This window comes from Crocodylus siamensis, chromosome 5 (assembly GCF_052110815.1).
Source record: "Crocodylus siamensis isolate JL-2025a chromosome 5, ASM5211081v1, whole genome shotgun sequence".
Classification (NCBI taxonomy): domain Eukaryota; kingdom Metazoa; phylum Chordata; order Crocodylia; family Crocodylidae; genus Crocodylus; species Crocodylus siamensis.
The window spans coordinates 167,756,707-167,784,691 of NC_143399.1; the positions used below are offsets into that span (position 1 = coordinate 167,756,707).

At 40.7% G+C, this 27,985-nt stretch overlaps 2 protein-coding genes across 6 annotated transcripts in view; one reads left to right on the forward strand and one right to left on the reverse strand.

The window, feature by feature from the left end:
• Positions 1-1,023, forward strand: part of SGCE (sarcoglycan epsilon) — a 79,061-nt gene extending 78,038 nt beyond the window's left edge. For all 4 annotated transcript variants that reach the window (XM_090047009.1, XM_090047008.1, XM_090047010.1 and 1 more), the window contains one exon: positions 718-1,023. In XM_090047009.1, the coding sequence (XP_089903135.1) occupies positions 718-734 (17 nt within the window). In that variant the 3' untranslated portion in view covers positions 735-1,023. The remainder of the gene's footprint in view (positions 1-717) is intronic.
• A 4,269-nt stretch (positions 1,024-5,292) lies between these two features.
• CASD1 (CAS1 domain sialic acid O acetyltransferase 1) overlaps positions 5,293-27,985 on the reverse strand; it is a 67,776-nt gene continuing 45,083 nt past the window's right edge. For both annotated transcript variants that reach the window (XM_090047006.1, XM_090047007.1), the window contains 10 exons: positions 25,635-26,057; positions 25,092-25,181; positions 24,435-24,554; positions 22,410-22,566; positions 15,765-15,844; positions 14,119-14,220; positions 12,571-12,711; positions 11,951-12,028; positions 9,238-9,330; positions 5,293-7,841 (listed from right to left, as the gene is read on the reverse strand). In XM_090047006.1, the coding sequence (XP_089903132.1) occupies positions 7,575-7,841; positions 9,238-9,330; positions 11,951-12,028; positions 12,571-12,711; positions 14,119-14,220; positions 15,765-15,844; positions 22,410-22,566; positions 24,435-24,554; positions 25,092-25,181; positions 25,635-26,057 (1,551 nt within the window). In that variant the 3' untranslated portion in view covers positions 5,293-7,574. The remainder of the gene's footprint in view (positions 7,842-9,237; positions 9,331-11,950; positions 12,029-12,570; positions 12,712-14,118; positions 14,221-15,764; positions 15,845-22,409; positions 22,567-24,434; positions 24,555-25,091; positions 25,182-25,634; positions 26,058-27,985) is intronic.

Genomic DNA, 27,985 nt, shown 5'->3' on the forward strand with positions numbered 1-27,985 from the left:
ATACCTTCTTAGGCTTCTTTTGATAACTATTTACTTTTGTTCCTCTGAAAACTGATAAAATCCAAGCTACCTACTTGGTTAAACAAAAAGATGGGTTAATTCTTGTAACGCAAAAATAATCTTAAACAGCATAAAGGTAAGTAACATTGCCAACTTGAGTGTTGCAGTTTCCCTTAGCTGGTCCTGTTAGAGCTAAGTAGATGGAGAGATTCACAATCAAATCGGGGGGGCCTGCTAAAGAAAGACTAAAGAAAACCACACAAGTCCTTTAGCCCCAAAGGTGAGTGATACTTTCACAATTGTCAGGGAAGCCAGTTACAGTTATAAGAGTCAATGTTATTTTGAATATGTTTGTTTAATTTATGTTCACACTTGCTTACACTGAAGCAGCTAAAGGCTATACATACCTGTCTAAAATGCAGGGAGGAGTGGGGAGATAGAGCTTTACATTTGGAACCAAGTTTGGAAGATTTTTAAAAAAGTATTTAAAATTGCAACAGATTAACTAACTCATGATTACATCTTTTCCAGAGCTAGGATAAGACAGACACTTCTGTGGCCATTTTTGAATTCAGATACAGATTCCAAGTTCCATTGGTTTTGGAAAGGATCGATAATTTCCATTTACTTACTAGGATGACAAGTATTGTAATAACTGAACGTTGTAAGAACAACTTCTGCCACTAATGGATTATATGCATTCTTATTTATTTACAGGTAAATGGTATCCCTGAGGAAAGGAAATTGACAGAAGCAATGAATTTGTAATCAGATAAAACAGTAATCACATCCTATTTCCTTATTTGTTCAAATTGATGCATGAGCTCTTCTGATGTATATTGTGCATGACACGGTATTAAAGATTTCAGTGCCAGATAGTACAGTCATTTCCATATAAACTAATGTACTGTATCTTTTTTGTACTTTGGACATTTTTGACAATTTGTAAAAACACTGATAACTTTTTATATTTGTTACATTACAAGAATATCTTTAAAATAAACACATTAATAAATATCAAAACTTTCTTCTGACTCCCATGAACTACACAAAAGTCTAAGGAAAAAGTGAGTTCTTTCAAAATGCCAGATTCAGAGATAGATGGACTCTGTTCTGTAAAGGCTAAAGTTGATTTGCATGTCTGATATAGAAGAAACAAGTGTACAGAAACTGATGGAAGTCTAGCTCACGATCTTGCGATTGCAAAATCAAAAAGTTCCTATCATTACCACAGAGGGAGGATATTATGACAACCAGTTAATTACTGTTGGTGGGATATGTTGGGCTTACACAACTCGTTTTTGCAAGTTGGAAATACAATAAAATTAACATTTCTACAGAATCTTCTCCTTAGTGTGAAAGAGAGGAGCCACCAGGCTCCAAGCTTTACAGGCTAATCAAAGGTTCAGCGGCCCCAGGTCTGCAGCCCCAAGGAGCCTGGCAGAGATTCCCCTTACCTGGGTGTGTCGGGAAGGGAGGGACCGAGAATTTCCCCGCCAGAATAAAGAAGAGCCCGGAGCAGGCAGGAAGCAACACTGCAGAACCGGGAGGAGGAGGAGGAGGTGGAGCACTCGGCACATGCTGCAGGGAACTCTAAAAGCGATGTTGAGTGCTGGTAGGAGCCTCTGGCAGAGAGCAAAACCCCAGCGGGGTTCAGAACTCCGTTTACTGGCCCCTGCCGGGCATAGAACTGTGTGTTTACCAGCTGGGAGGGTACCATAATAACCCTAATAGAGGGGCACCATTGACTTTTGGATACCATAGTACATGTAATAGTGGCACAGGCCAATAGTATGGACTTAAGCTGTTAAAAGAAACCGTGGCAAATTCTACAAGAGGCTCTCAGAGAAAGAGAGAGAGCCAATAAAGAGGGACTGACCCCACGAAGGTCAATTTTAGTTCAAAGTGTGGCTGCAGACAGCCGGAGCAGTGACACAGGCTAGGAGAGCCTTCTCTGTTTTCATGTTTTCTTTTTTGACCTTTTCTTTTGTTGATTGTTTGAGAGGAACTGAGGACACGTGGCCGGCCCAACTGGCTGACCACCTCCCGGTAGAACGGGTGAGGGTGTAGGGGTGGTGGAGCCCTCAAACTCAGGACCTCGCGGGATGTCGGTGAGACTAATAATTGGACTACATGTCAAGGTATATGAACCAACTCTGTTAACATCAAGTCGTGGCAGGAGAAACATGGCGTGTAAGATCCTCAATTAGAGCAGATAACACCCTAGTCAAGCGGCAGGCGGCGTCCTTCAGCTCCACAAGGGACGGCAATACCCGACACTTTAGAAGAAGCCCACATGTAACATTTTCTAACTTCTTTATTGGAGTAACAATCAAAGCTTGGGTGACATGGTAAGACTTAAGCTTCAATTATCTTTGTTATTAGAGCACTGAATGCAGATAGGCATAGTGTAACCATGTAATTTTTTAAAGGAGCTAAAATTTAGTATTTAAATATTGGTTCCTACTAATTTGTAATCCAGATTTATCAAGTTTCTCAGTGTGCAGGCTTTGCATGGCAAAATATTCAGCAATCTGGTTTTTCACTACTAAAGTCAAATTAGCAGAATGAAATGCACTTTTTAAAATAAACTGTTTACTCCATATTATAAAAATAAATATTGTTCTTCTTCCCTAAAAATTGGCAAAGGCAATAGTTTGGAGGGCATTTTTTGATGAACAATAACATAGTTTAAGCCAGAGGCTTTATTTTAAATATCCAGGGTGCTGTTTTCTTTTTAAATCATAATAAAGAAAATCCAAGAACATGTTAAAACAAGGACTAACTCAAGTCACTTACAACACATGTCAAATACACACTTACCTGATACATTATAGTGGTTTTAAAAAGTTTTAATCTATAAAACAAAATGCTTTTATATATGGTCATTTTAAGAGCATGTTTTACAAACAGATCGTTCAAATTTATTTCAGGTACTTATTTTATAAAATATTTACGTGCATGATATGAACTTCCATAACAGTCTCTAATCCTTTTCTCAAATCTGACGGAGATTCAAACTTTTGGAACTCTGTTGTTATTTGGATCAGTTTGCACAGCAAAGGAGTTTCCGCCTCTATTACTGATACTCCATTTTAACGTATATTTTTGCTTTCTTTGTACTGTGTATCTTTATTTGACATTTTAAACTTAATAGGACATCTTGAAGTGGAAGCACAAAACAGTGCATGCATTAAAACCACTATACAGTAGTCACGTCTTTTGGATTCCAAGCATCTATAGTGTTTATTCCAGAGCCACAAATTTAAAATAACTGGAGCTGGTGTGACAATCAAAATCTTGTGTGTTAGCAGTGTTTGTCACTCTGGAAGAAAGCTGTAAACAAAGCCGAAGAACTCAAAACAAATTAATTCCAAACTGAAACAAGTCTCTTCTGTGCAATACAAAGGGCTTCTACAAGAAGTGCCACATTTTCAAAACATTCGTAATATTTTAACCATTAATATGCGGGGAAAAACCAAAACAAAATTCACATTTTCCCTCAAATTCTACTAAAAAAATCCAGAATGTGAGTTGACAAAACAGCTTTGGATATGAACTCTTAAGGCTAATGAGAAACAGCATATTTCATGTTGCCATGTAGTAGTGACAATCAAAAGGATAGGAATGTTTTAAAATACCCTGGGTTGTGCAAATACGTGGATTTAGTTGATTTCACAGATGATGCACACAAAGCTAAGGATGTACATGTTTGTAGGTTTGGGTGCTGGTGTTTCAACACCCTGGAAGGTAGGGAAGGGAAACCCTAGGATCTTTTACAGCCTTCACTGGAATGTACAGACTGTAGCACACAGGACTCCTCTACACATGCAGGTAATGGCACGATGGGATCTAATGAATGATCCACACAATCATGCCTCCTTCCATGACATGTGCATGGCAGGAGGAACGATTGCGGATCATGCATTAGATCCTATTGTACCTTATTGCCAGTAGAGGGGGAGCCCACAGTTGCTGCAACCTCCCAGCTGCACGCTTCATTTATGTGGATTGTTGAATAGTATTGTTCATCTGAAAGTAAAAATACATTTTAGATATAAGAATATGGCAGCACCATTGATCTGTAACTGTAATGGAAAATTTAAGAGAATTTCCAAGCCTAATATACAAAATGGCAAAAGGTTGTGGTGCTATTAATCATTAGGGGTCATCTCACTTCTTGACTATCTTTTGTGAAGAGCAGCATTCATTTTAAACAAGTTTTCCCCATGACCTAATAAAGCACATGTTCTAATCGTCTTGATCCATTACTATAAATAGATTGAAACTGTGGATTCATAATTTTCCAGCTAAAGACACAGTATTTAGACACAGTATTAAAGAATTCAGTACTACTCAGGGAACCAATTAAAAGTGCAGGCCTTGATTTTACTGTATAAATTAAGTTGGCAAGGCAGGAAATTTGCATCACTGCAAGTGTTCAAGGGCAGCAGTGATAGTTGTAACTAAAATTAAGAGTTGATGGTGGGTTTGTTTTTTGGGGTTTTTTGGTAAACATGAAATATCAGTTTCTGCAACATACAGAAAAAGTACTAATGCTTTGTAGTGGATTGTATATTGAATAGTGACAGCTGGCATAGATTTTCTTACTGCAATAATCGCTACTGCCAACAGCAGATTTCACAGGAAGTAATGATGCCTGATGTCATAGGTAGAAAAATAATGCCTTTCTTGCTATATTTGACTGGATAATTACAAGAGGTATCATAGTTATTAAATGTAACTTATCTTCCTAATAAATTTAACTTTAGAAGTGGGTTTCCTGGCTCTCTCATCTTGGTACAGAAGAATATTCCTCCATTCTTTCACTGTGTATTTTCATCTTTTGACTTCTGATTCAAGGAGCTCGGGGGCATGGACCATCTAGGCACTGTGGAGCTACGTTCTGCTGAAGCTGCTTCTGTTTTACCTGTGGTAGAGATATTAGTGGTGGACTTCACAGATCTACAGTAATACAGAGATCCACTGGTTAGCTCTCACTGTACCATGCAGAGGGGACAAGTTCATGAGAGGCTCAGGCAGTTGAGCAGCTTTCACTGTCACACTCTAACTTATGAAGGATTCTTTCTGCCTCCAGCTTATATGGATCCCTGTTACCTTTGTGGTGTGTAAGGATGAACATTGGCCCTTAGGACAGGAACTGTTAAATCAGGTGTTTTTCCAGAAAGTTACTTTGGGGTCAAAGCCCCATTACCTGAAGGCTAGACTTTACCTAGGTAGGCTAAGTAAATTACAGTTCATTGAGGATTAAGCCACCAAAAAATAAAAAACCCAGAAAAAAACACCCTTTACTTTATTGATACTCCTTCCATTACAAAGTAAGCATCCACAGCACATTTAATGTTTAAATTACTTCGTATTTTCACATAACCTTAAAAGAAAATATATTTATCCAACATACAGTAATAGCAAACAAGTGCATTATTTCAAACATTAAAAATAATCTTTAAACAAATCTGTACAACAGATAAATAAAATATCTACAATACTTAGTTTGTGAAAAACAAGTCAAAACAATTCCTCCAAATTCACCCCCTTTCCTCCTAACGAAGGCTGCATGCAACTTCTTCATTAAAACCCTGAACCAGCTCAACAGTGCTCAGCTATAACTATTTCTTCTGTAAATCAAATGTCTCAATCAGTGACTAATGAGTTTTCAAAACACTGGAAACAACATACACAAAGATCAAGTAACTGAGAAAGCGTTGAGTATATTTTCTCCAGCTTGTCAGACTAGGCAACAGACCCAACAAGGCTGCTAAATAATGCAGTAAGAATACACTATTGAACATTAGCTTTTTTTTTTTAAATCTTACCACTGGGTCCATCATTCTTATAGAATTATTTTCTTTACTGAAACAATTTTGCAGCTATTCTTTCACTGCTAGAAAGTTCTGCAGACACAGATAACTTAGCAAGTTCACACTTCACAACTCAGCTGAGACAGTATCAGAAAATACATCTCAGAATACTTAATGTATAACTTAAAAATCATTATATAGCATTATACATGGCATAGAAAACAATACTGTATTCATTCAATTCAAGTGCTAAACAGTATTCAGCAGCAGAATGAAGCCAACAAGTGACAATCTCAAAGCATTATTGAAACCGACCTCCCCAAAATATCTGGACCAATATTATATATATACACACCAATATTAAATATCTGAACCAGTATTATATATAGTTCAATAGATGAAAGTGTAGTCAAGTTCCACTTATTCTGCAGAATGTAAACTACAAGCCTGCCATTTCTAATTTGAAGTGCTGTTCCTTTCAGTTTTACTTTATTAGGAGATCCATAATAAAGAGAATAAAATGAAGTATTAGATTTTCTGACCTTGAATCACAAAGGAGGAATGAGACTGCTAAATATAGATAGAAAAGCCAGTGCCCTCATAAGTCCCTCAGTCTTATCTCTCTCCTAATTTAAAAAGGTACCCAGTGCTCCTAGCCACTCGCTCAACCCTTCTTCTTTATGCTATTCATCAGGTCGGTTCTTCATTTTTTCACTGAAAACATTACTGCAGAATCTAATACAGTTCCAGTTCCAAAGTGAAATTTTATTCAAGTTATTTGCAATGCAGGGGTTCTGAGACTATTGTGCCTCTAATTTCCCCTTCTTCATAAAACTTGAAGTAGTAGGTATGGTTGGGTTAGATGTGATAAGAAAGGGATGGGAATTTTAATATCTGGCTGAATCTGAAGCTTGCTCATCATCTGTTTTTCACTAGGACTGTATTAATATTGTGGAATCAGTTTTTTAACTGATGAAAACACAAACATACTTTTAGAAAGTAAAAATAAAATTACTTAAACATTCTTAATGATCTAGTTACTAGAGCTAAAGAATATTTGCTGAAAATTGTCTTCAGTAAAAACATGATGTTTGATGCAAATCTGGGTATAATTCTAAGTGGAATCACTTTAAGCTGCTGACTTTTTTTGTTGATTGGATAAAGGGTTTCATATCATGCTTGCTACATCCAAAATATTCATCTCTAAATGATGAGTTAACACTTGGTTCCTGGGATGACCAGGAAGGTAACTTCATATTCCAAATTCAGCTATAAAACAGTCATTTACTAGGAAGTCATATATCCAGTCCACTTTGCTGTTAACAAAACAGTTCCTAATGAGTACACTTAAAGCATATCTTATGTCTTAGCTGTAGTATATTAGTAAATATCCACCATTTAGCGGTTGAAGAAAAGTTAATTCAACGATCTCTAATTGATGTTGCCAAGCCACCTATTTAACTTCTTCATGTTATGTTAAAATAGATATGTAAACAGAAATATATATCCAGTAGAAAAAAATTTTCACATGCAATTTTGTACAGTGCATTCCTGTTTGTCAGGTTCCTTGAAGAGATTTCCACACAACATATGTACATTTCCACTATATACATATGTTCAATATACTTCATTTAAATGTTTTCTTGTGCTGCTCAGCAACATACAAGTGGTTTTGTTGTACATCCAGTTGGCTATTTTTGTTCAGGCAGACACAAAGTAAGCCTGAAATAAGTTTCAAAGTATCTCTTGAAGTTAATGCCTTGATTGATCTTGAAATGCTGACAGGAAGAGGAGTCCAGAAAAAAATCCAGCTATGCACAGCAACCTTTTCAACAGAGTTGCATTATCTTTAGGAATGACAATCTGTGCTAAATCATTGGTGATCTGAGAAATTTCGTGTGCCACACACACAAATATAAAAGTGCTGACAATGATGTTGAGCATAGGATATCCAGGAATGAGCACCAAGATTCCCTTTGTATCGGCTGCCAGCCAGATGTGGTATTGGCAGATGAATAACTAGAATGCAGAGATATTCAGTTAACATTTCCATTAAAAAACATCAAGACTATATTATTAGCTGATATACAAGGATCTATAAAGTTAAACACTGCAATGGATATTGAAGGTAAGGAAAGTCTAGCAGAGTGGTTCTCAATCTCATAGACTCAAGACAGCCCCTGGAAAATGCCAGCTCTCAGCTTTCACACTTTTTTTGACTAAAGAACGATTATAGAGCAATTCTTGCACTGCTAAGAACTGAAGACCATGGTGGGCCAGAATGGTTTTGACACTACAGGGATTCCTATTTGAAATCTCTTGATTATTGTGAGAATTGTGTAGGTGCTTGCACCACCCAGCAGTGTTAATAAAAAGTAGCACCCTGGTTGCAAACCACTGCTTTAACAGAACATAATGTAATCATGTAAAAATTATACAATCATGTACAATATAGTGCACTGCGTGAAAGACTTGTTCTGATGCAGGACTATACAATCAAAAAGTTCTTTCCCTTCTTGAAATATAATAAAAATGCACTTAAAAAAGGGAAAACACAGAAGGAGGGAAGGAAGGAAACATTATTTTATGCAATATAAAACAGCTACTAAAACAGGAAGCAAATTAAATCTTACAGTTTTAAAATTGAAAAAACCCAGCACAGAGCAGAAAATATTCAAATTCTGTTTGTGCCAAAAGATGGATTTGCTGATTTAGACATATCCATATATGCAGCCCATAAAACCCTTTGAGTGGATACAGTTGTATGACTATGTCTATACTAATCAATATAACTCATGAACTGGCATACACTCAGGCTAACTGCAATTTACAGGTTTCTATATACGTGCAGGGAGCCTACTCCGACGCACTGTAATTCCAGCCTGTTGGAGCAGACTTGATTAATTGAGTCTGCTAGAGCATGGAAATCAACATGCTCCAGCAGCCTCCAGCATTACATGCATCTGCGTTCCTGTACTGAAAAACAGCAGCGAGGCACTTTGAACTAAAGCTCATTGAACGAACTTTAGTTTAAAGCACCCCACTGCCATTTTTCAGCGCAGGGATGCTGATACATGTGATACACTTTTAATTAGTGTGGCTCTTGGAGCTGCACTAATTAAAGCGCTCCCCCATATGTCTTGGAGCATGTGTATAAATTCCCTATAATACTAGCATCACTACCTTGATTAAAAAAAAAACCATAAATCACAATATGCTTCCTTACACAGTATTAACTTTTAAGCATTATTTAGGCCTGAAAGGCAAAAGAATATCAGCAGTCACTCTGATATCAAAGCAAATGCCCCCAAATACTTTTCTACCATTTTTGATTTGTATTAAAATAAACTTCAGAAATCCACTATTTCAAAGCTCTCAACTGCATCATCACTGTGTCAATAATCGCTTTACGCACCTCTAAAGATATTTTACCAAACCAGGCAAAGAATGAGCTATATAGAGAACGGATATATCCAGGAATGTTCCTGATGAGGATGAAAGCTAAAATCTGAAAAAAGGACAAGGTACCACAGAAACAGTTTAGACATTCACCAGGAAAACAATACATTTATTAGACACTGTAAAAATACTTGAATAAGATGCGCAATAATCTAGGCCTCAATCTGCAAACCTTTCTTTACGCATGTAATAAATTCAACTCTTCCAGCCCTAAGCTTCTGTGAATCTGTGATGCCTCAGTGTTTAAGGGGCCAGGTCCATATTATATATTCACTCAAATATAAGATGACCCTGATAATAAACTGACACCCCAATACATAGATTCTATATATGGAAAATTTATAAATTTGACATAATTTTCCAGGTACAGAATCTAATAGTTAGAGGTTTGCCTTGAATTTGTCCCCCTCCTATTGATGCAGCAGGGAAAATATATCTGGGGGAGGGAGGAAGGAGGTCTATTTACCCCCCTCCCTCTCCCTCCACAACTTTCCCCCCCTGCAGCCCCTTCTACCCCTCTTTACTGTCAGACCCTGCTTTCCCTGAACACATAGACATGAAGAGCACATTTGAAAAAAATGATCTTTAAATTTGCATACAGTACCCATAGACTTAAGTTCATCCAGAATTGATGCATTCTACCTTTTCTGAAACTGCTGCAAGTTTTAGCACAGGTACTCCATAAACAGTTTTAGGTACCAGTTTGGCATCTACTTATATATGGTACAAACTAAATAATACTAATTCAAAACCAAAAGGCTCATGGTTTACTGCACAGTTTATTGGGCTGAGCCCCTGGAAAGTCAGCAGCATTACAACCCATTGTGACCCTACAGCTCAGCACTGCTCAGTATGTGTTTACACTCCAGATACAGTTCCTCCCTTCCCCCAGCAAGGATCTATGTGCTACTCAGCCCCCCACTCATGACTGTAACCAGGTGTTCTTCGCATGAGTCCTAGGATCCTCCAAAAATTTATATGCAGATGAGGCACAGGACAACTTAGTCCAGCTTTACCTGATGGAGGGTGGGGGCTATACTAAACACAACAGACTGAGAGGGAGCGACAGAAGGGTGAAAAGTTTGAGGCCCTGTTTGTTGATATTTCCCAGACAGTTAAGACTGGTGAAGAAACAGAAATAATTTGAAATGAGAAAGAAAGTTGGCAGCAAAACTGTGGGAGTGAAGAGGAAGTAAAAATATATTCAAGTGTAGTGGCTCACCATGACTTGAAATAGAGTAGCTGCTAAGGGGGACTGTGCTCAGTGCACACTACTAGGGATGTGGAAGGTTAAACAATTAATCATTTAACCACTAAGTAACCGGTTAGCTTACCAGTTATCCTTTAGCTCAGGGTGGGCACAGTCTGGCAGGGAAGGGAGAAATGAAGCTGTGCAGTGCACCAGCAGGAATCAGAAGGCAGGTGGGAGGGAGGGAGAAGCAGCCATAACCTAACAGGAAAACTGTAAGCAGGCTAATGACTCATCAAGTAGGCAATTAACTGCTCATACATCAGTGCTTCCTTCCTCCCAGTGCAGGGCTTCACATGGGCTGTTATCTGGCTGGCCTTGCCTCTTCTCCCCCTCTCCCCACAGTCAAAGGGCTCTGGGAGCCAGGTTAAATGAATAATTTTTTAAACAGTATTTACATCCCTAGATACTACCATATATCTTGTCCAGAAAGGCTGTACTGGCCTATCCTTGTGGTAGGTTCCCATCAGCATTTCTGCCTATTGGCTACGATGATGGGTACATGTGCTCCAGGTGCTCGAATTAAAATGCCTGCAGTGTTTTATGTATTTAGTGTCCTGTGTTTCAAAATGGTAGCAGCAGTGTTAACTAAAGCTCAGTGAATGAGCTCTATTTAAAGTGCCCCCGCTGCCATTTTGAAACACGGGATGGTGAATAAATGAGGCGCTGTAGCATGCTGGATCATTATTAGAATGCTCTGGCAGACTCAATTAATTGTATCAGAACATGTGTGAATGTCCCCAATCATTTTTGGCACTAAAGGAAAGGTGTAAGGGCTGGCTCTGGCCCTCCCAGTGCTGGCCCAATGCCTCAGTACCTCCAGGCCCAGCACCAGTTCCCTGTAGAGGGAACACCCGCCCATTTTTTTTCAAGGACCAAAAAACAAAAGCAAAAATGTTTCCCATCAGAATGTTTGCCTGATATAGACCATGTACTTATAGTCAAGCTCAGTGTTGGCTGTGTTTAATCAACTTCATAGTTGGTTTCCATTACTAAGCACATGCTGCTTTTAGTAGCAGTTCAAAGACAGACAATATATTTAATGCAATTTCCATGTATGCAAATGTAAGATGAAGGGCTTTTTCCCTCATGCTGATTGGGGGGGTAAAGCCTCATCTTGTATTTGAGTAGATATGGTATATACCAGTGTTCAATTAGTATGTGCGCCATGTGCATACATATTTTATTACTCTTTTACATGGTATATTTATCAGGGCTTGTATTACTATGTACACATACTACAATAGTTATAGCCATTGCAGCTAAAAAGTGTTAAGGAAACAAGGTAACAAAATCAGTAATGCAGTCTCTCTTCTACTTCATTCCATAAGTTAAAACAAAAGTTGATCATCTTCAGTTAAGGATTAATACACACATTATGTTAAAATGTTCTAAGAAGCTAGATTTTGTGAGTAATTACCTGCACCACAGAAACAGAAGGATGCAGTTCATTGCACTCAGTTTTATTTTTACAGCTACTAGCCCAGATAGAGTAGGTCTGAAAGAGATAAATATACATATCAGTCTCCACAAAGCCAGTACTTAAAAATATTACAACAAAATAAACTATTTTGAAGTGTTACAATTGTAGCAATTGTGTCACGTGGTGATAGGGAGGACAGATGTTTTATTTTTTCTGTTTAGTTTTGTGTTTCTCAAACTGTCTTTGCAGCTGATCAATACAATGATTTGTACTCTAAGACTGCTGACAATTTGTTGATCACACTTAGTCATCAGCTCTTTTTATGTCTATCTATGTCTATATCATCTACGATTTTATTCTAATTAAGATTAGCATCCTTTATAATCAAATCAGAGAACACTTAAACCTACAACAAAGGAAAGAGGCCAGTGAATGTCTGGGGCCTGCATAGATGGAGGCTATCTATAGAACACAGTTGAAACAAACTTCTGCAAACCAGGAACATCCTTTCTGAAGAACAAGTCCACCTACCACTAACCAAGATGTTCTCCCAAAAGCTGGCCACCTGGACAAGGACTCTCCACAATTACACAGCTGATATAAGAGTGTGGACTTACCAAAAAGGAAACCACTGAAATAAATAATAAAACATTTGAAACTCTGTTGGAGAAGAGAGGCTCGCCTTTCCCCTCTGAAAGCACCTGTCGCTTCTGTAATGCCAGGTAGATAAAAGCAAACAACATGCCATGAAAGACAACCTGCAAAAGAACAGAACAGTTCTTCAGACGTGGCTGAAAAGCTGCAGGTGCAAATACCCTATAACGAAGTATAAGGGATTTGTAGCAAAGCCCATGTGAGAAGAGCTCCTGCTCTTGCTACATTATGAAAAACAAAACACTCACCAGACCTTAAAGAGAATTAAAGTGTTTTCAGTTCAGAAATATTACTCTTACTAATGGTTCAGTGAATATCTGGATATGACATTCACATTTCAAACACCATTAGATACCACCAGTCAGAATCCCATACATTACTTTGGAAACAGCTTCTGTTACAGAAAACAGGCTTTTATAAGATCTCTCTGGATCTCCAGCAACTCAGCAGATACAAACTTTTGAAAGGGGCATCATGGGAACTCTCCTCCTATAGAAGTAGGATTTTCCAATTGGAGAAAAGAATGTTATGATGTTTTTCCCTCATTAGCCAACAACAGACTGTAGAGGTCCTGTTGCTTGTTTTCATTTTTACTTATTTTTTTGCTATTTTGGAACTTCCTCTATGTGATCTCCAGAGCCCACTGTGAGCTTCACTGCTATGAAACATGTAAGATTTGGAGTTTCAAACGTGCACTAGTGTATTTAAAGGACTTACTACTAAAAAGTTGCAGCAGGGAGAAAGCGTATGACTGATTTATCAGAGACCACCCAATAGAGAGAGAAAAGAATCTATAAGCTGTCACAACAAGCAAGGTAATTTCTTGTGAGGAGGTTAATGGACAAATGCTCTGACCTCATCTCCTCCTCCAAGTACCCAGACAAGGCACTACAGAGAAGAGGGAATACAATTCTTCCTTTTCAGCCACCCAAGCCTGTGGGGGAGAAACAATTCCAAAGGGAGCAGGCAAACCAGTTTACACACAGAATTTTAAACACAGAATGAACAAAAAGATAACAGTAGCATACATGTGCTATGTACAAGGTAAAATACTCTGATTTTAGCCATGCAGCATTCTCATGGACACTCCTTATTTACATTAATCATAGTAATTAACATTTCCTTGGAGTTTCTATTGAGATTTTTTTTAAAAATACCATTTATTTGAGGCTGTTTGAAACAATTTTAATTTCCTGAAGAATATCAGTGCTGGAGGGCCAAAGAAGTTAGGAATTTCACTGCGAAACAAAACCAAATACACAGAGCCCTGTTTAGGAATGCTCTATAAAAAGGTTAGCATTATCAGCAAGTCAGGGGTCTTTCTTCACAGTAGTCATAGACACTTGCAGAAACAAAACATTGATGCTGCCTGTTCTTACAACAAACCATAAGCTGGAACTTAAGTCCTCCTCTATCCAGAGAAAGAGGGGAAAGTATTTTTCACATAAGTTTTTCAACAATACTTCTCAAAAAACACAAAACTATATTTAATTCATGAAATCATTACATACATAGCGGTCTAACTTCCATCTAAACCACCATTCATAGACATTTCCATTGAGCTCAAAACACTTGGACAATGGCCACAGAGAAAATATCTTCTCAAATGCACCCTGTAAAAAACAAAAATGGCAAAAATGTTAACGCTAACATAAGACCGATTTTTAAAATGTAATCTCTTTTATTACTGCTCTACCCCTCTACCAGTTTAACTGGCCTGATCTTGGAGAGGCTATGCACCATGACAGAAGTCCTGTTTAAAGTTTACTTGATGCTAATAGCCATCTATTAAACGGTTTTCTAAAAATAATGACATTTTCCTCTTGATTTTTCATTGACAACAGCCTCTGCACTCTCTTCCTTCTTAATACCCATTTTTCCTCATGGGCTTGAATGGAGACATGCACCAAAAGAACTGGAAACTTTACAGGAAAATCAGAGTATCTGTGTTTAAAACTAATAGAAAAAGGGTTTCGTTGTTTTTTTTTTTCTGGGGTGGGGGGGGGGCTTTGGGGGAGACAGGTTAAAAAAAGAAAAGCTCACAATTTAGGACTTCTTCCCATACTTCTTTTCTGACTCCTTGGCACTAAAAGGGAAGTCTAACATTCAACAAGATTCACTCCCCTAGTTATGCTCCACATAATCACTCAACAACAGGTCTACAATTTGGCACAGACCTCATTGGCAGTTTGCAACACAACACCCTTGTGATCCAATACAAACTGATAGCATTTGCCACTCTTCCAAAAGCACACATTACCATGCATCTAAAGTGTGCAATAGCTGATTTCCTAAAAGTGAATGTGACCCTGGCGTCAGGAGCAGGACAAAGTGCAGGTGGCTTGTCTGGCAGGTATGGGGTGAGGGAAAGGGGCGCAAGGGGGTGGGCAGCTCTTAAATGCTGTGCATACCTCCAGTGGGAGGTGTGGGGGGCATGTGCCCCCATGGACTTATGCGAAGGGCAAGGGCAGCCAGTGTGCTGTGGGCTCAGAGCCAGGGGCTACACAGGCCTCTTCCCGGAAGTGGAGTGGAGCAGGCTCAGCTGTGTGGGGTGGGTGGTGGTAACACTGGGAGGGGTGGCTTACTCCTAGAGCTGCTGCTACCCACCCTGTGCCACTGAGCCTGCCCCGCCACCAGGAAGAGACTGGTGCAGCCCCTGGCCCCAAGCCTGCAGTGAGCAGCCCACCCTTGCTCTGTGCACAAATCCACAGGGGGCACATGCTCCCCCATACCTCACCTGGGTGTGCACATGCTAATTGTAACAAAATATGCATCCTTTTCCCCAATCAACTAGACAGGAAGACCTTGATAAAAATAGACCAGACAGGTGTAACAATACAGTGTAATTTCACACACACAGATACTTTGATGACTACCAAAATAAAGTAGAGCTGCACTTTAAATATATATAATACTGTCAGAAACACCACTTTTAAGATAAGTACTAAGAAATAAAACCCAAAGTGTACGGCATCAAAAAGTACCAAAATGTCTAGTGTCCCATGCAAAACCAATTTTAAAAAGGAGACACTGAAATGTTCCATTTCCCCACCCTGCTATTCCCATACATAACAGAAAACTGATCACAGTGTTCTATCTATCCTAAGCAGCCTTCAAAAGCTCAATACACAGGATATAGTATGTAGTGTTTACAAACCTGAGAATATGACAGAAAATATATACACATGAGTAAGCAAATTAGTTTCAGCAGTAAGCCAAAGTGCCAGAAGCAGTTGCCTGTGGGAAAATGAAAAGTAACAATGCAGTATTTATTATTTAAAGACAAAAACAATGACAAATATATTAAATTGTCACTAACTACAGAGTACAGATATACTGCATTTTATTTATACACACACAAGTCCAGATATTAATCAGTAACATTTTGCTGTTGTTTAAACACTGTAATTTAGTTCTTTCACTTCCTTTGATTTGAAGTCAAATCTAAAAACACAAACACTCAAAGTGACTAAATTCACAAATTTCTCTATCTCTGAATAAACAACTTCCATTGGCTTAAACTATTGGTGTCCACATATCCAATAATATTTAGCCCTACAGAAGAAAACAGGACAAAAAACAACAAACAGGACAGAAAGGAAACAAGACAATAAAAAATATTTAGCCCTACAAAAGGAAACAGGACTTTTCATATGTTCCCACGTGCTAATTTCCTAACCCCAGACATCTTTTGTATCCTAAAGTAAATTCATTCTAATTTTTTTTTTCTTTTTAAGACATTGTCACTGGCACTGCAGTGCACAATATCCCCAAAGAACAACCAGCTTACTGTTGAGCACAACTATTGGTGTGCATGGATAGCAAACTATTCTAGCCAGCTTACATGAATAGTTTGTTCTCAGTGGATGAAAAAGTGCCCAGGGTAACATTACCCCAGGCATTAATGTGTTTTTCCATATGGGGTAATAACTTATCCCAACCCCACGTTAACACACTGGGGTAAATCTGTTACCCCAATGCAATTTCTGTATAAATGACAGGTCTAGGCCTGTTTGGCTACTTTGGGTGGATACATCTGAAAAGTCAGCATTCATTCACACCTCATTCATATCCATTTCAGGTATCCATGGCAACTAATGGATGGCCATCCTCCATTGCAGAAGAAGTGGTAATCCCTTTTGCCAACCACTTTGTTTGCAAGCTGCAAGGTCATCAAACCACCCTGTCCTTTGCCAAAAAACAAACAAACAAACAAAACCCCTTTGTCACACCCAAATCCACTTCTGATCCTTGTCCTCACTTCCAACAAAGGCAGGGCAAACTAGCTTGTATGTTATGAAACGGGCAGGTGAGGCAGAGTTTTGCCATGAAAAAAGATAGCAAAGGGATAGCAGAGAAGAAAAAGAACATCATACTGCAATACACCATACATTATGGAGTCCTCTTCAATGGTAAGAGCTTGACACCCCCACATCCCTTTTACCTGCTCTCACTAAGCCCCTGCATGTGTGGTTTCCAACCAGCATCTACCCACATTTGGCTTGCCTGCAAAGGGTGGATGTGCTGGTCTCTAGCTTCTGTGCCTAGGGGGAGAGGATGCTACCTGCCCTGCCATAGGGCAGGGCGGAATTGCTTCTGTGACAGCATAGGTGGACAGGCTTGTCTTTGATTGTTATTTATACGCATTCAGCAGTAATCTTTTTTTTCTTTTTTTTCCTCCAGTCCAGGATGAAAAAGCAGCACATATTCAGTGCTGAAGCCTGTCTTGCACAGATAACTGGGGATAACAGTGACACATCCACTGATGAAATCTTATTACAAGGCAGGGAGGATGCTGACTTTGTTCCAGACATGGGAGATTTTTCAGAGCAAGACGACCATTCGTCTATGGAACCTTCATCCAGCTAGACGAGGAGTTGGTGCCACAAGCAGAAGTGATGCCAACACTTCCAGTGGGAAAGGGAAGAGGACCAGCCTGTGGGCCTCTGTAGAAGACCGTGGAGAGCTACAGCAGGATGTGGAGCAGAACCGCTACCACCCCCCAGAAAACACTGCAGATGATGACACCGCTAGAGGAAGAAATGGCAGAGCGTGGTAAAAAAGTTCACAGCTAATACATCATCGGAGAACAGCCAAGGACATGGTCCATGAAAGTGCCGGGCTAACATGAGAAAGTAATAAAGACACGGTGGTGGAAGTTCCACCTGTTTCTCTCACAAGATATCCTGACTGTTATCATAAGAGAAACAAACAGACGCAGAAGGAAGATTCAGGGAGTAGAAAGCCAGGCATCCTGAAAATAGAAAGAAGTGGAAAAAGCTGGATGAAACAGAGCTGAAAGCCTACACTGGCCTCATACTGCTGAGTAGTCTATACCATAGTGGTCATGAGGCACTGGAAGAGTTGGTCATGAGGCATGGGAGCAGCCTGATGTCATCCAGGAGCCTATGCCCTCCAGAAGAAGAGCTGGGGGAAGTCATCAGAGAGCTGGGGGAAAGATCAGGGACATTCACCTGGGAGCTGGGGCAGCTCTACATGTGAGCCGGAGCCTGGGAGTGCTCAGCCCCAGCTCCCAGGCAGCATGTGGCACCCTGCCGAGCTGCACTGCATCCATGCCATGGGGCAACTGTCGCGTGGGTGCCAGGCTGAGAGGCAGTGATCCTTGCTGCCCCCCCACTGCATTGGGGGCGGGGAGGGGAGTCCTGTCACAAATACCTGGAAGCCCCAATCACCGTTCCTGCAGCCAGTGAGGGGCTTTAAAAAAGAATGCCAGGGCTAGGCTAGGGTCGGGCAGGGGATGGGGCTGGCCAGGACAGCCATGGGAGCTTCTCTTGCGGCTCCCCCAACCTGGGGAGAGGCAGGCACAGTTGGAGGAGCCGTGGGAGAACCTGCAACCACCTGGCTGTGCCTGCTTCTCCCCGGCCAATCCGAATCACCAAATCTCTCTAAATCAGCATTCAATCTTTTCAGCTGAACCAGCTTTAGTCAATTCAGGACAGCGATCCGAATCGGCCAAATCTGAATTGAATACTCCCCTATTTGCACAGACCTACTGCTTAGTGCTTATTTACCTTGTAGGCACCAAAGGCTGCTTTCTGATGGGATAAGCCTTCCTGGGGCAGAACAGAATCAGACTTTGTAAGGATATTAGAGCCCCAATTCTCTCAAAGGGCAGGCAAGGACTGCTTTTCTGAGAGGGATGAATAATGTTTTGATGAACAGAATCTGAATCCTTAAATACCTGACAGGTGAAAAAGATGCTGGGCTGTAAAATTCTAAACGGCATCTGTTAGGTAAAATACGCTAATGTTTAAATCGAGTCCAGGGCATGTTTATCTTTAATACTCCAAAGCTGAATGGTGGTCATTGAGAGGCAGTATCTTGCCTGGGCCAGTCACAGGGACTGCTCCTTCCATTCCCATACCTCAGCTGTCCAAATTTTATTACTGTCCAAATGCCCCAGTGGCATTTCCGCAGTTTGCGTTTAATAAGAAGTGGACAAAAAGGAGAGACATCAATGGGATAGATTCTGCCCCACTGGAAATCAGTGCTCCTTCTGTTCATAGCAGGATCTATTTTTATAAGACACTCTCTTTCTGGGTTGCTGGCATCTTCCCCCCTTGTCTGTCCAGTGGGTCAGCTTCAATAGAAAGGTATTCTTGGAAATGCAGCCCATGGGTTAATTATTAGGCCACTTTGCTAGGTTGAGGGAGATGTAATTTCAAACCCCCTCTCTAGGTGAGTCGGTCCTTCAACTTGGGTCTCTAACTCCCTGGATATGCCTAATCTAACCTATTATATTAAAACGTGGGAAGGGGAGGATAGGGGTTTCTCCTCCTCATTTGGTATTACAGTTGCTAATCATAATTTTTCTGTGACTACCAGGTCTGAGACCTACACATTCCTATCCTATATTGGTGAAATAAGATTAACAACAGAGCACAAGTGGCTGTAGCACACCATTGTTAAATGCTCAGAAGGATCCAATGAGTTGTGCAGGGTACGTAACATCTAAAAATCAGCCTCAGTGGCTCACAATATCCCTTACACAGCTGAAGTCAGCTGTGTAAGTGGCACTGACCTGCAAAAAGAGGAGTTGCACTTGGGCCAGTATATCTAGAAGAGGGGTGTCAAATGTATGACCTGTCGACTGGAGCTAGCCTGTAGAACTGTATAATCCATATGGGATCATACAGCTGTGGATCAACCCTGAATGATGTACGGAACCCAGCACTGTACATAACATAGAGTCAGAACTGGTGCATTCATAGATGTTAGGGATGGAAGGGACCTCAAAAGATCATCAAGTCTGACCCCCTGCAAAGACAGGAAAGAGGGGTGGGTTCAGATGACCCCAGCCAGGTGCCCATCTAACCTCCTCTTGAAGATCCCCAGGGTAGGGGAGAGCACCACCTCCCTTGGGAGCCCATTCCAGACCTTGGCCACTCTAACGTGTAGAAGTTCTTCCTAATGTCCAGTCTAAATCTGCTCTCTGTTAGCTTAAGGCCATTATTTCTTGCAACCCCCTGGGGTGCCTCGGTGAGTAGAGCCTCACCAATTCCCTTCTGCGCCCCATGATTAATTTATAGGCAGCCACAAGGTCGCCTCTCAACCTTCTCTTGGGGAGGCTGGAGAGGCTGAAGAGGCCTTAGTCTCTCCTCACAGGGCTTGGCCTGCAAGCCCTTAACCATACGAGTGGCCCTTCTCTGGACCCCCTCCAGGTTATCCACATCCCTCTTGAAGTACGGCACCCAAAACTGTACGCAGTACTCCAACTACGGTCTGACCAGCGCCCAATAGAAGGGAAGCATCACCTCCTTAATTCTGTTTGTCATGCATCTGCTGATAAAGATAATTTGTCACACTAACAACTCATGTTCATCTTGGAGTCCACTAGGACTCCAAGATCGCTTTCCACTTCCGTGATGCCAAGCAGGTCATTTCCTAGGTAGTAGGTGTGTTGGATATTTTTCCTCCCTAGATGCAGTACTTTGCACTTCTCCTTGTTAAATCACATTCTATTGTTTTCTACCCATTTGTCCAACCTGCCCAGGTCTACCTGTAGTTGTTCCCTGCCCTCCGGTGTGTCCACTTCTCCCCACAGTTTTGTATCATCCACAAACTTGGACAGAGTACACTTCACTCCCTCATCCAAGTCACTGATGAAGACATTGAAAAGTATTGGTCCAAGGACCGAGCCCTGCGGGACCCCACTGCCCATGTCCTTCCAGGTTGATACAGACCCGTCCACCACCACTCTCTGGGTACAACCCTCTAGCCAATTTGCCACCCACCGGACTGTGTAATCATCCAAGTCGCAGCCTTTTAATTTGTTCACCAGTATGGGGTGGGATACCGTATCAAAGGCCTTCCTGAAGTTTAAATAAATGATATCTACCCCTACTCCCGCATCCAGGTGCTTTGTAACCTGGTCATAAAAAGAGACCAGATTAGTCGGGCGTGATCTACCTGCTACGAACATGTGCTGGTTTCCCCTCAGCATAATTTTTCCTGATGGCCTCTCACATATGTGAGCCTTAATAATCTTTTCAAAGACTTCGGCAAGGATAGAGGTGAGACTGACTGGCCTGTAGTTGCTTGGATCTTCCTTCCTCCCCTTCTTGAAAATAGGGACCACATTGGCCCTTTTCCAGTCCTCCAGGACCTGGCCCATGTGCCACAAGTGCTCAAATATTCTTGCCAGTGGCTGTGCAATGACATCATTCACCAGACTAGCCCTGAATTCTGGGTCAAACCTGACCAGAACCAGTGCACAGGGCCAGTTTGGCAGGGCATTGGATACAAAACACACCCCAGACTGACCCTGTGTCACTTCCAATGCTTATGGCTGGTCCAAGCCTCCATCCCACTTGCAGCATGTGCTGGCCCCAGGGCTGGCCACATACATGGCACATGGAGCCATCATGGGGTTTGAAGTGCATGTTGTGGTGCACGAGCTGGACCCAGTGCTGCACACAGCACAGTAAGTTGATCCAGCACTGGCTCCAGCATGCACCGACAGTCTGAGTCCCAATCCAGACAGCCTACACAGCCAACACACAGGGCTAGTCTGGTGGGCCACTGCATGCAACACTGGGTCCAGCCTCCATGACATACAGCACATGGAGAGGAACTGGCACACGTGTTCAGTGTGCAGCCTACAGATGCTGCATGCAGCACAAAGAAGTCGGTCCTGATCCAGCCCACAGACCAGCCCAGCCCCTGGGGCCAGATGAGCATAGCATCCCTTATCTAGAATCACCCTTGGCAGTGTCTAAAAGATTGAGATTGAAACAGCAATAATATGCAATCCATCCTCAGCCAGACACAAGAGAATTGGTCCTCAAAAAAACAGCTGGGGTACCCTAGTAGGACAGAATGGCAGAAATTTGTAAAAGCACACTTTATACTGTACCTATTTTGTGGACAAAGCATGTTTATAGGACAGTGAATTCAGTTTGAAAGGTTGAAAAATACACTAAATAGGTTTCAAGAAGCACTGGTATTTAAAAAAAAATTATGAGCAAATTTTAAATGCATTCAGCAATTATTTTTTTAAGAGAGTTCAGATATATTTCTCAACTTTTGAAAGTTATAATGCATATTCCAACAAGAAAGCTCAATCACCATGTGTCATAGTTTTCACTAAAATATACCAAATTAAATGTATCCTTCCAAGTGCTATGTCTGGTGACTAGAGCATATTTAAAAATTCAGTTCTATTATTCAAATAGCCAAATCAAGACTAAAACCCTCTGACAAAGTTTTGCATCTGAATAATTGATTACATTAGGATATAAATATATTTATAACAAAAGGAAAAGAACAATATTTATTTTACCGTTTGCTTTCTTCTGGACTATCTGAGGCCATACTACTAATGTAACATAGATGATCATAAACCAGACAGTGACAAGTGGAACGAAGTAATAGAACTGGTAAGGTCGATCCATCACTATGCATAACACCACAACCAAGAAATTGAGACGGAATAAAACCTGTTGGGGAGAAAACGGTTTTCTTTATGTAGGATTAAGAGAAAAAAAACAATTTTATTGTAACATTATATGCATTATAAACCATTAAACACCAACAATATTACTCTTGTTGAAATTCTGATAGAAGTCTAAGGGAGTTGGACATATCAGTAGGTATACCCATCCTGGTGTTAACCTAGCTAACTTCAGTATAATTACTGAAAATGAGATGGCATGGACTTCAGTGGAGACTGTATAAGTCTTCCAGGCTTACATTTTCACTTTTGTTATCTGAACTAGCCAAGTTAAAGCTAGCATAGGACACCCACTTTTGCTGCAACAGCACTTCTGACTACAGCATGGACACATACTAAATGAACTGTTCAAACTGTGGGTTATACAGCAACGAGGTACAGCAGAGTGATGGTCAGTGGTGGTTTGAACCAAGGCAGGATTTGATGTCAAAGTGGTAAACCAGTCACATTTTTAATTTATAGTTTACTCCCTGGTGGATTCCCCTAGTTGCTATGAGAAAATGCTTTGTCTAGTCCTCTTCATAATGGAGCAGTTGGCTTCTGAGCAAACTGAATCAAGAGTCTTTCTTTCTGAAAAGAATAATCAACAGAGTTGGTGGGAAAAAAATTCCTGTTGTTGAAAAACTTCATCTTTTTACCAGAGAAGTTAGAGCCTGAAAGACAAAAATCTTTCTGGCCAAAGATGAAAAGAGTCCATTTTTTTCAGATGAAAGAAAATTAATTTTTAAGAAAACCAATACTTTCTATGAACATCTCCATTTACCTAAAAATCCAACTTTTTAAAGGGAAACTAATGGAATACTTAGCCCTGGGTAAGGCGTCATTCATCTAAGTCTAGGTATGAAATGACTGACTACATGTCTAATCATCGTGACAAAAATGTGTCATTTAGGCACTAATTATATTTTCTGAATTGAACTGCTTATAACAAAAAGGCTTCAGACAGCAAAGGGAAGCCAGAGATTTCTCAGCACCACCTCCTCTTCCAGTCTGCTCTTGCTCAGAAACAAGTTAGAGATAAGATGACAAGGATATCAGTGTTAGAGAAGAAGTCTTTATTTCCTTTCCAGTTGATGGAAGACAAACACTCTACCAGCCTTTAGAAAGCATTAATGACTACAAGTACCCACTCAATAGCTTCTTAATTTTACTAGCAGTGAGAGACATAGGTCCAGCACATATGCAAAATCCCAACACTTTTATAGCTTAAGTGAATGAAAATGGTTGAAATTCAAGCCAGAGATGACAATGTTTTCATCCTTCCAAATCAGGATCTGCAGCTTTGGAAACAACTAATCTACTATGCTGGACTAGTAAATGCAATTACTCTTTTAAAAAAAATTTTATAGTGAGAAAAAACTGATTTCATTTCAAGGCAATAGCAATCTGGATTTGCCAAATGTTTTACCTATTTGTCTAAAAGAAATTCAGTAAGAACTACTTTGGCAGCCTCTAAACCAGAATACCCACCATTAAACAGATCGACAAGGGAAAATTGGACAAAGAACAAAAACCTGCTAAATCAGCTAATTTAGGTAAGACCCTTGTATGCCAGCCTTGTACTTTCATCATTAGTTTATCTTTATTACTAGATACTGTAATACAATTCCAGGTGAAAAATAATAACAGTAATAAAGGAAATCATTAAATCATTATTATTTCTCTGATGCATTTAAGTGGGTCACCTATTTTCTCAGTACAAGTTTCAGTCATCTGATCAGATTAAACAAATCAGATTAGGTAAGAAAAATGATCAGGCTGGTTTTGTGAACCCCCTCTAAAATTATTATGATCTCATTTTTTGGTAAGCAGGCATATTTCTGTATAAAAACAGTAAGAATGATTTATTCCTACCTGAAACACTCTGTATACTCCAAAGTCTCCTTTTACCCAAAAGTATGAGAAATGCCCATAACCTGTTTGGAATAGATATGCAGCAACCAGAACTCGAATGTGCATGTACACAGGCAAAAACTGTTGAGAAAAATAATTTACTCTTTACACAGACCCACAGAAACTCTTTTTTGTCTATGCTGTCAACTCTAAGTAAATTGGGGCCCAAGGGGAAAAGCTTTGTCTGTATTTTAGACTTGCTCTCCTTTCATGAAGTTGTATGTCACTTTACACCTACTTACTAAGAAATGTTATGCCCCATTTACTATTACTTCCCTGCAGTTCTCTTTCCATTCTTCCTGAAATGTATTCAGATTTTATTACCTGAGAGAGACAAAGTCAAAGGATAAACTGCATCAAGGGAAAGAAAAAAAGAAATCAAATCACTTCTCTTTGTCAAATGTATGATGCAAAATGGCATCATCAAAAAACAAATTCTCAAAAAGTGGCATCTTTGAAAGCTTTCAGAACCCTAAAAGATTATAAAGGGGTAAAGTGTCAATATGTTAACATATCTGAACTTGAATTTCTTGAAGTTAAATGGCAGAAACATATTTTCCTTCAAAGCACTGACTCCAAATGATATATTATAAAAAAAAATGAAATTCAATCACTTACAGTGCTTGCTCCAGAGATATGATAAATCAAAATAACAAGCTGCATCCAGCCTTTCCATTCATCTGTCTGTTCTCTATTTAACACCTTAGTCTATGCAAAACAAAACAAGAGTGTTGCTATTCCAACAAGTACAAGGAACATCTAAACGAGCAGAAAAGTTCAAAACAATAAACCACTTTAGGGGCAGACTTATATAAGTATTAAAAAAAAAACCTTCTAAAGTAAGTGGCATTACTTTACTGGTAGCTAATCTACTCTACTACACACAACTGATTCACTGGCATCAGTGGATGAATGAGCTTTATTAACATCCTCATCAACAAGAATGCATGTTAGCACTCTTGTATGAAAAAGCCAATCATATCTAACCACCAGACTGTGCATAAAATACTCAATAACCATATGCAGCAGCTATGTAAGTGCAGCAGCTATATCTATTTTAGAAAATATGACTTTTAAATCAGTTAGCAATTTAAAAATATAATTCAATTACAATCATAAACTGAGAAATTACACAGGAAGTGATACCAGCATATTCTTTACCTCTTTGGTGTTTTCAGTATAAAAAACCCCCAAAACCAAGATGTAGATGATGGGTATGAAGAAAAAGGAGTGTGTATAAAATTTGTTTTCCTTCATGAATAGATTTGCTCTGTCACAAAGATAGAAATAGGCCATGATTAGACCCAACTTGCAGAAGGACTGTAAAAGCAGCTCTAGAGTAGAAATAGGTGTATTGATAGCAGGTTTTTTCTCCTCTCCACTTTCCAAATCGGTGCATGGTTTGTTCTTCCGATGATTATTACGATGAATTAAGTTGAGAATTAAATATCCAATAATCGATAAAGTAAAAAAGAAAAATGCTAGCTTCTGTATCAGAGTGAGGGGAGGCTGGGGCTGGCAGCAGGAACCGTCAATAGGCTTCAAAATCTTGTTACACCAGACGTTCATAAGAATCATTGCGTTCTGTCAAAGACACGAGCATCTTTGGCTATCAGTCTTTGGTTGCAACTATTATTCTCAAACAAATATTATCTTGAATTATATTACATATTGAGAAGGAATGACATGCATTTCCCTCATATTTTATATTTAAACAATTTATAATGTCTATATGTATCTAGTTACAATCATAGAGACAGCAAGAAAACAACCCGTCTTGTCTCGATTTAAATATACAGGTTAAATTTTTCTTATTAATTTTGGATGAACAACAAGAACCAAATCATGGGTGCTGAACACAATCAAAATAAGCAGATCTAGGAAGCTCTGTTGTGGAGGAACCATTCGAGATGGAAAGCAATTCTTCTACCACAAGTTGCAGATCAGCAGCAAGGATGCCCTGCAATCGTTAATACAGACTCAAGGTTGCAGAAACTCTTGCATCAACCGTAGGCATGTAAAACATAATCAGCTGATTGATCTGCATACCCACAGGCCCAACAGCTCACTCCTGCTTTTCTTGGTCTGGCACTGAAGCACATAAACTCTGCCCATGTTGTGTGTATACAAAGGACAGTCATCAGGAAGGGCTCTCCACATTTCATCCAACCTTCCTTATATGTTGTATAAACCTCACATGGGTAAGTGGTTAATAGAAGCCTCAGATCTTAATAGGGCCATGGCTGTACCTGGAGGCAACTCAATTAACTGAGTTGTTTGCAGAATTAAGTTTCTATAAACAGCCTGGAAAAGTTTAGTAAATGGTAGAGTCCTGAATCTGCAAGCAGCCCAACATAAAGCACAGCAAGCTTTTGTAGTGCCTCCTGGTGAAAGAGGACAAGGCCCCAAGGAGGAAGGCTGGTGGCATGGCGTTCTCAAAGAAAAACAGGGACCGAGAAGAGTCTCAGGAAGAACTAAAAATTAAGGACCGAGATGAATAGAAGGTGGGGTAGGGTGTTCAGAAAGGATATTGGTCCACATTGGGAAATCAAGGAAATACTTTGCATCTTATCACTTGGAAAAATGAAAATAGAGATGCACCGGTATATCGGTTCATATTGGATCAGCACTGATGAAAGGAAAACTGACATTATCGGCAATCAGTTTTTTTTGGCTGGTGTAACCGATAATGTCACTGACAAATGCTGCATGGATGTGCACAGCCACAGCATGCACACAGCCAGGAATGCAGCCTGGCAGCTTGGAAAGCAGCATCTGGCTGGTAAGTCTGTGGGGAGAAGGGATGTGGGAGAGGGAAGGGGCATGGGGGGGAGGGCAGATTGAGGCCCCCACAGTGAGCAAGGGAGTGGGGCTGGGGCAGGGGCAGACACTGCCCAGACAGGGTGGGGCGTGGTGTGGAATGTAGCCACAGGCAACTTGCCCAGAGGCAAAGGGGGTGGAGAGGAGGGCAGACTCCCATCGCTGTGTGCACCCCTGGGGGAGGCATGGGGGGCATGTACCCCCCGGATTTGTGTGGGGAAAGGGTGGGCTGCCCATGGCAGGCTCAGGGCCAGGGGTGGAGCCAGCCTCTTCCCAGCAGGGGGGCTGGGCTGGGACTGCATTCAGGGTAGGATGGACAGTGGCAGCAACACTAGGAGGGGAGACTATGGCAAATTTTGGGGTGGCTGTAGCTCACCCCATAGCTACCTCTCCTAGTGCCACTGCCCACCCTACCTTCCACCTCCCACGAGCACAGCCCTGGCACAGCTCCCCCACCAGAAAGAGGCCAGTGCAGCCCATGGCCCCGAGGCTACAGTGGGCAGCCCACCCTCACCCTGCACACAATTCTGGGGGGCACACACACCCCCGTGCATCCCCCAGGGCACACGCACTGGCAGGAGCTGCACCCTCTCCCCAATCCCCTGTGGCCCCTGGACAAGCCACCTGCAGCTCTGTCCCGCGCCCTGCCTCAGCACCCCGTTCCACCACCTACCCCTGCCCCAACTCCCTCC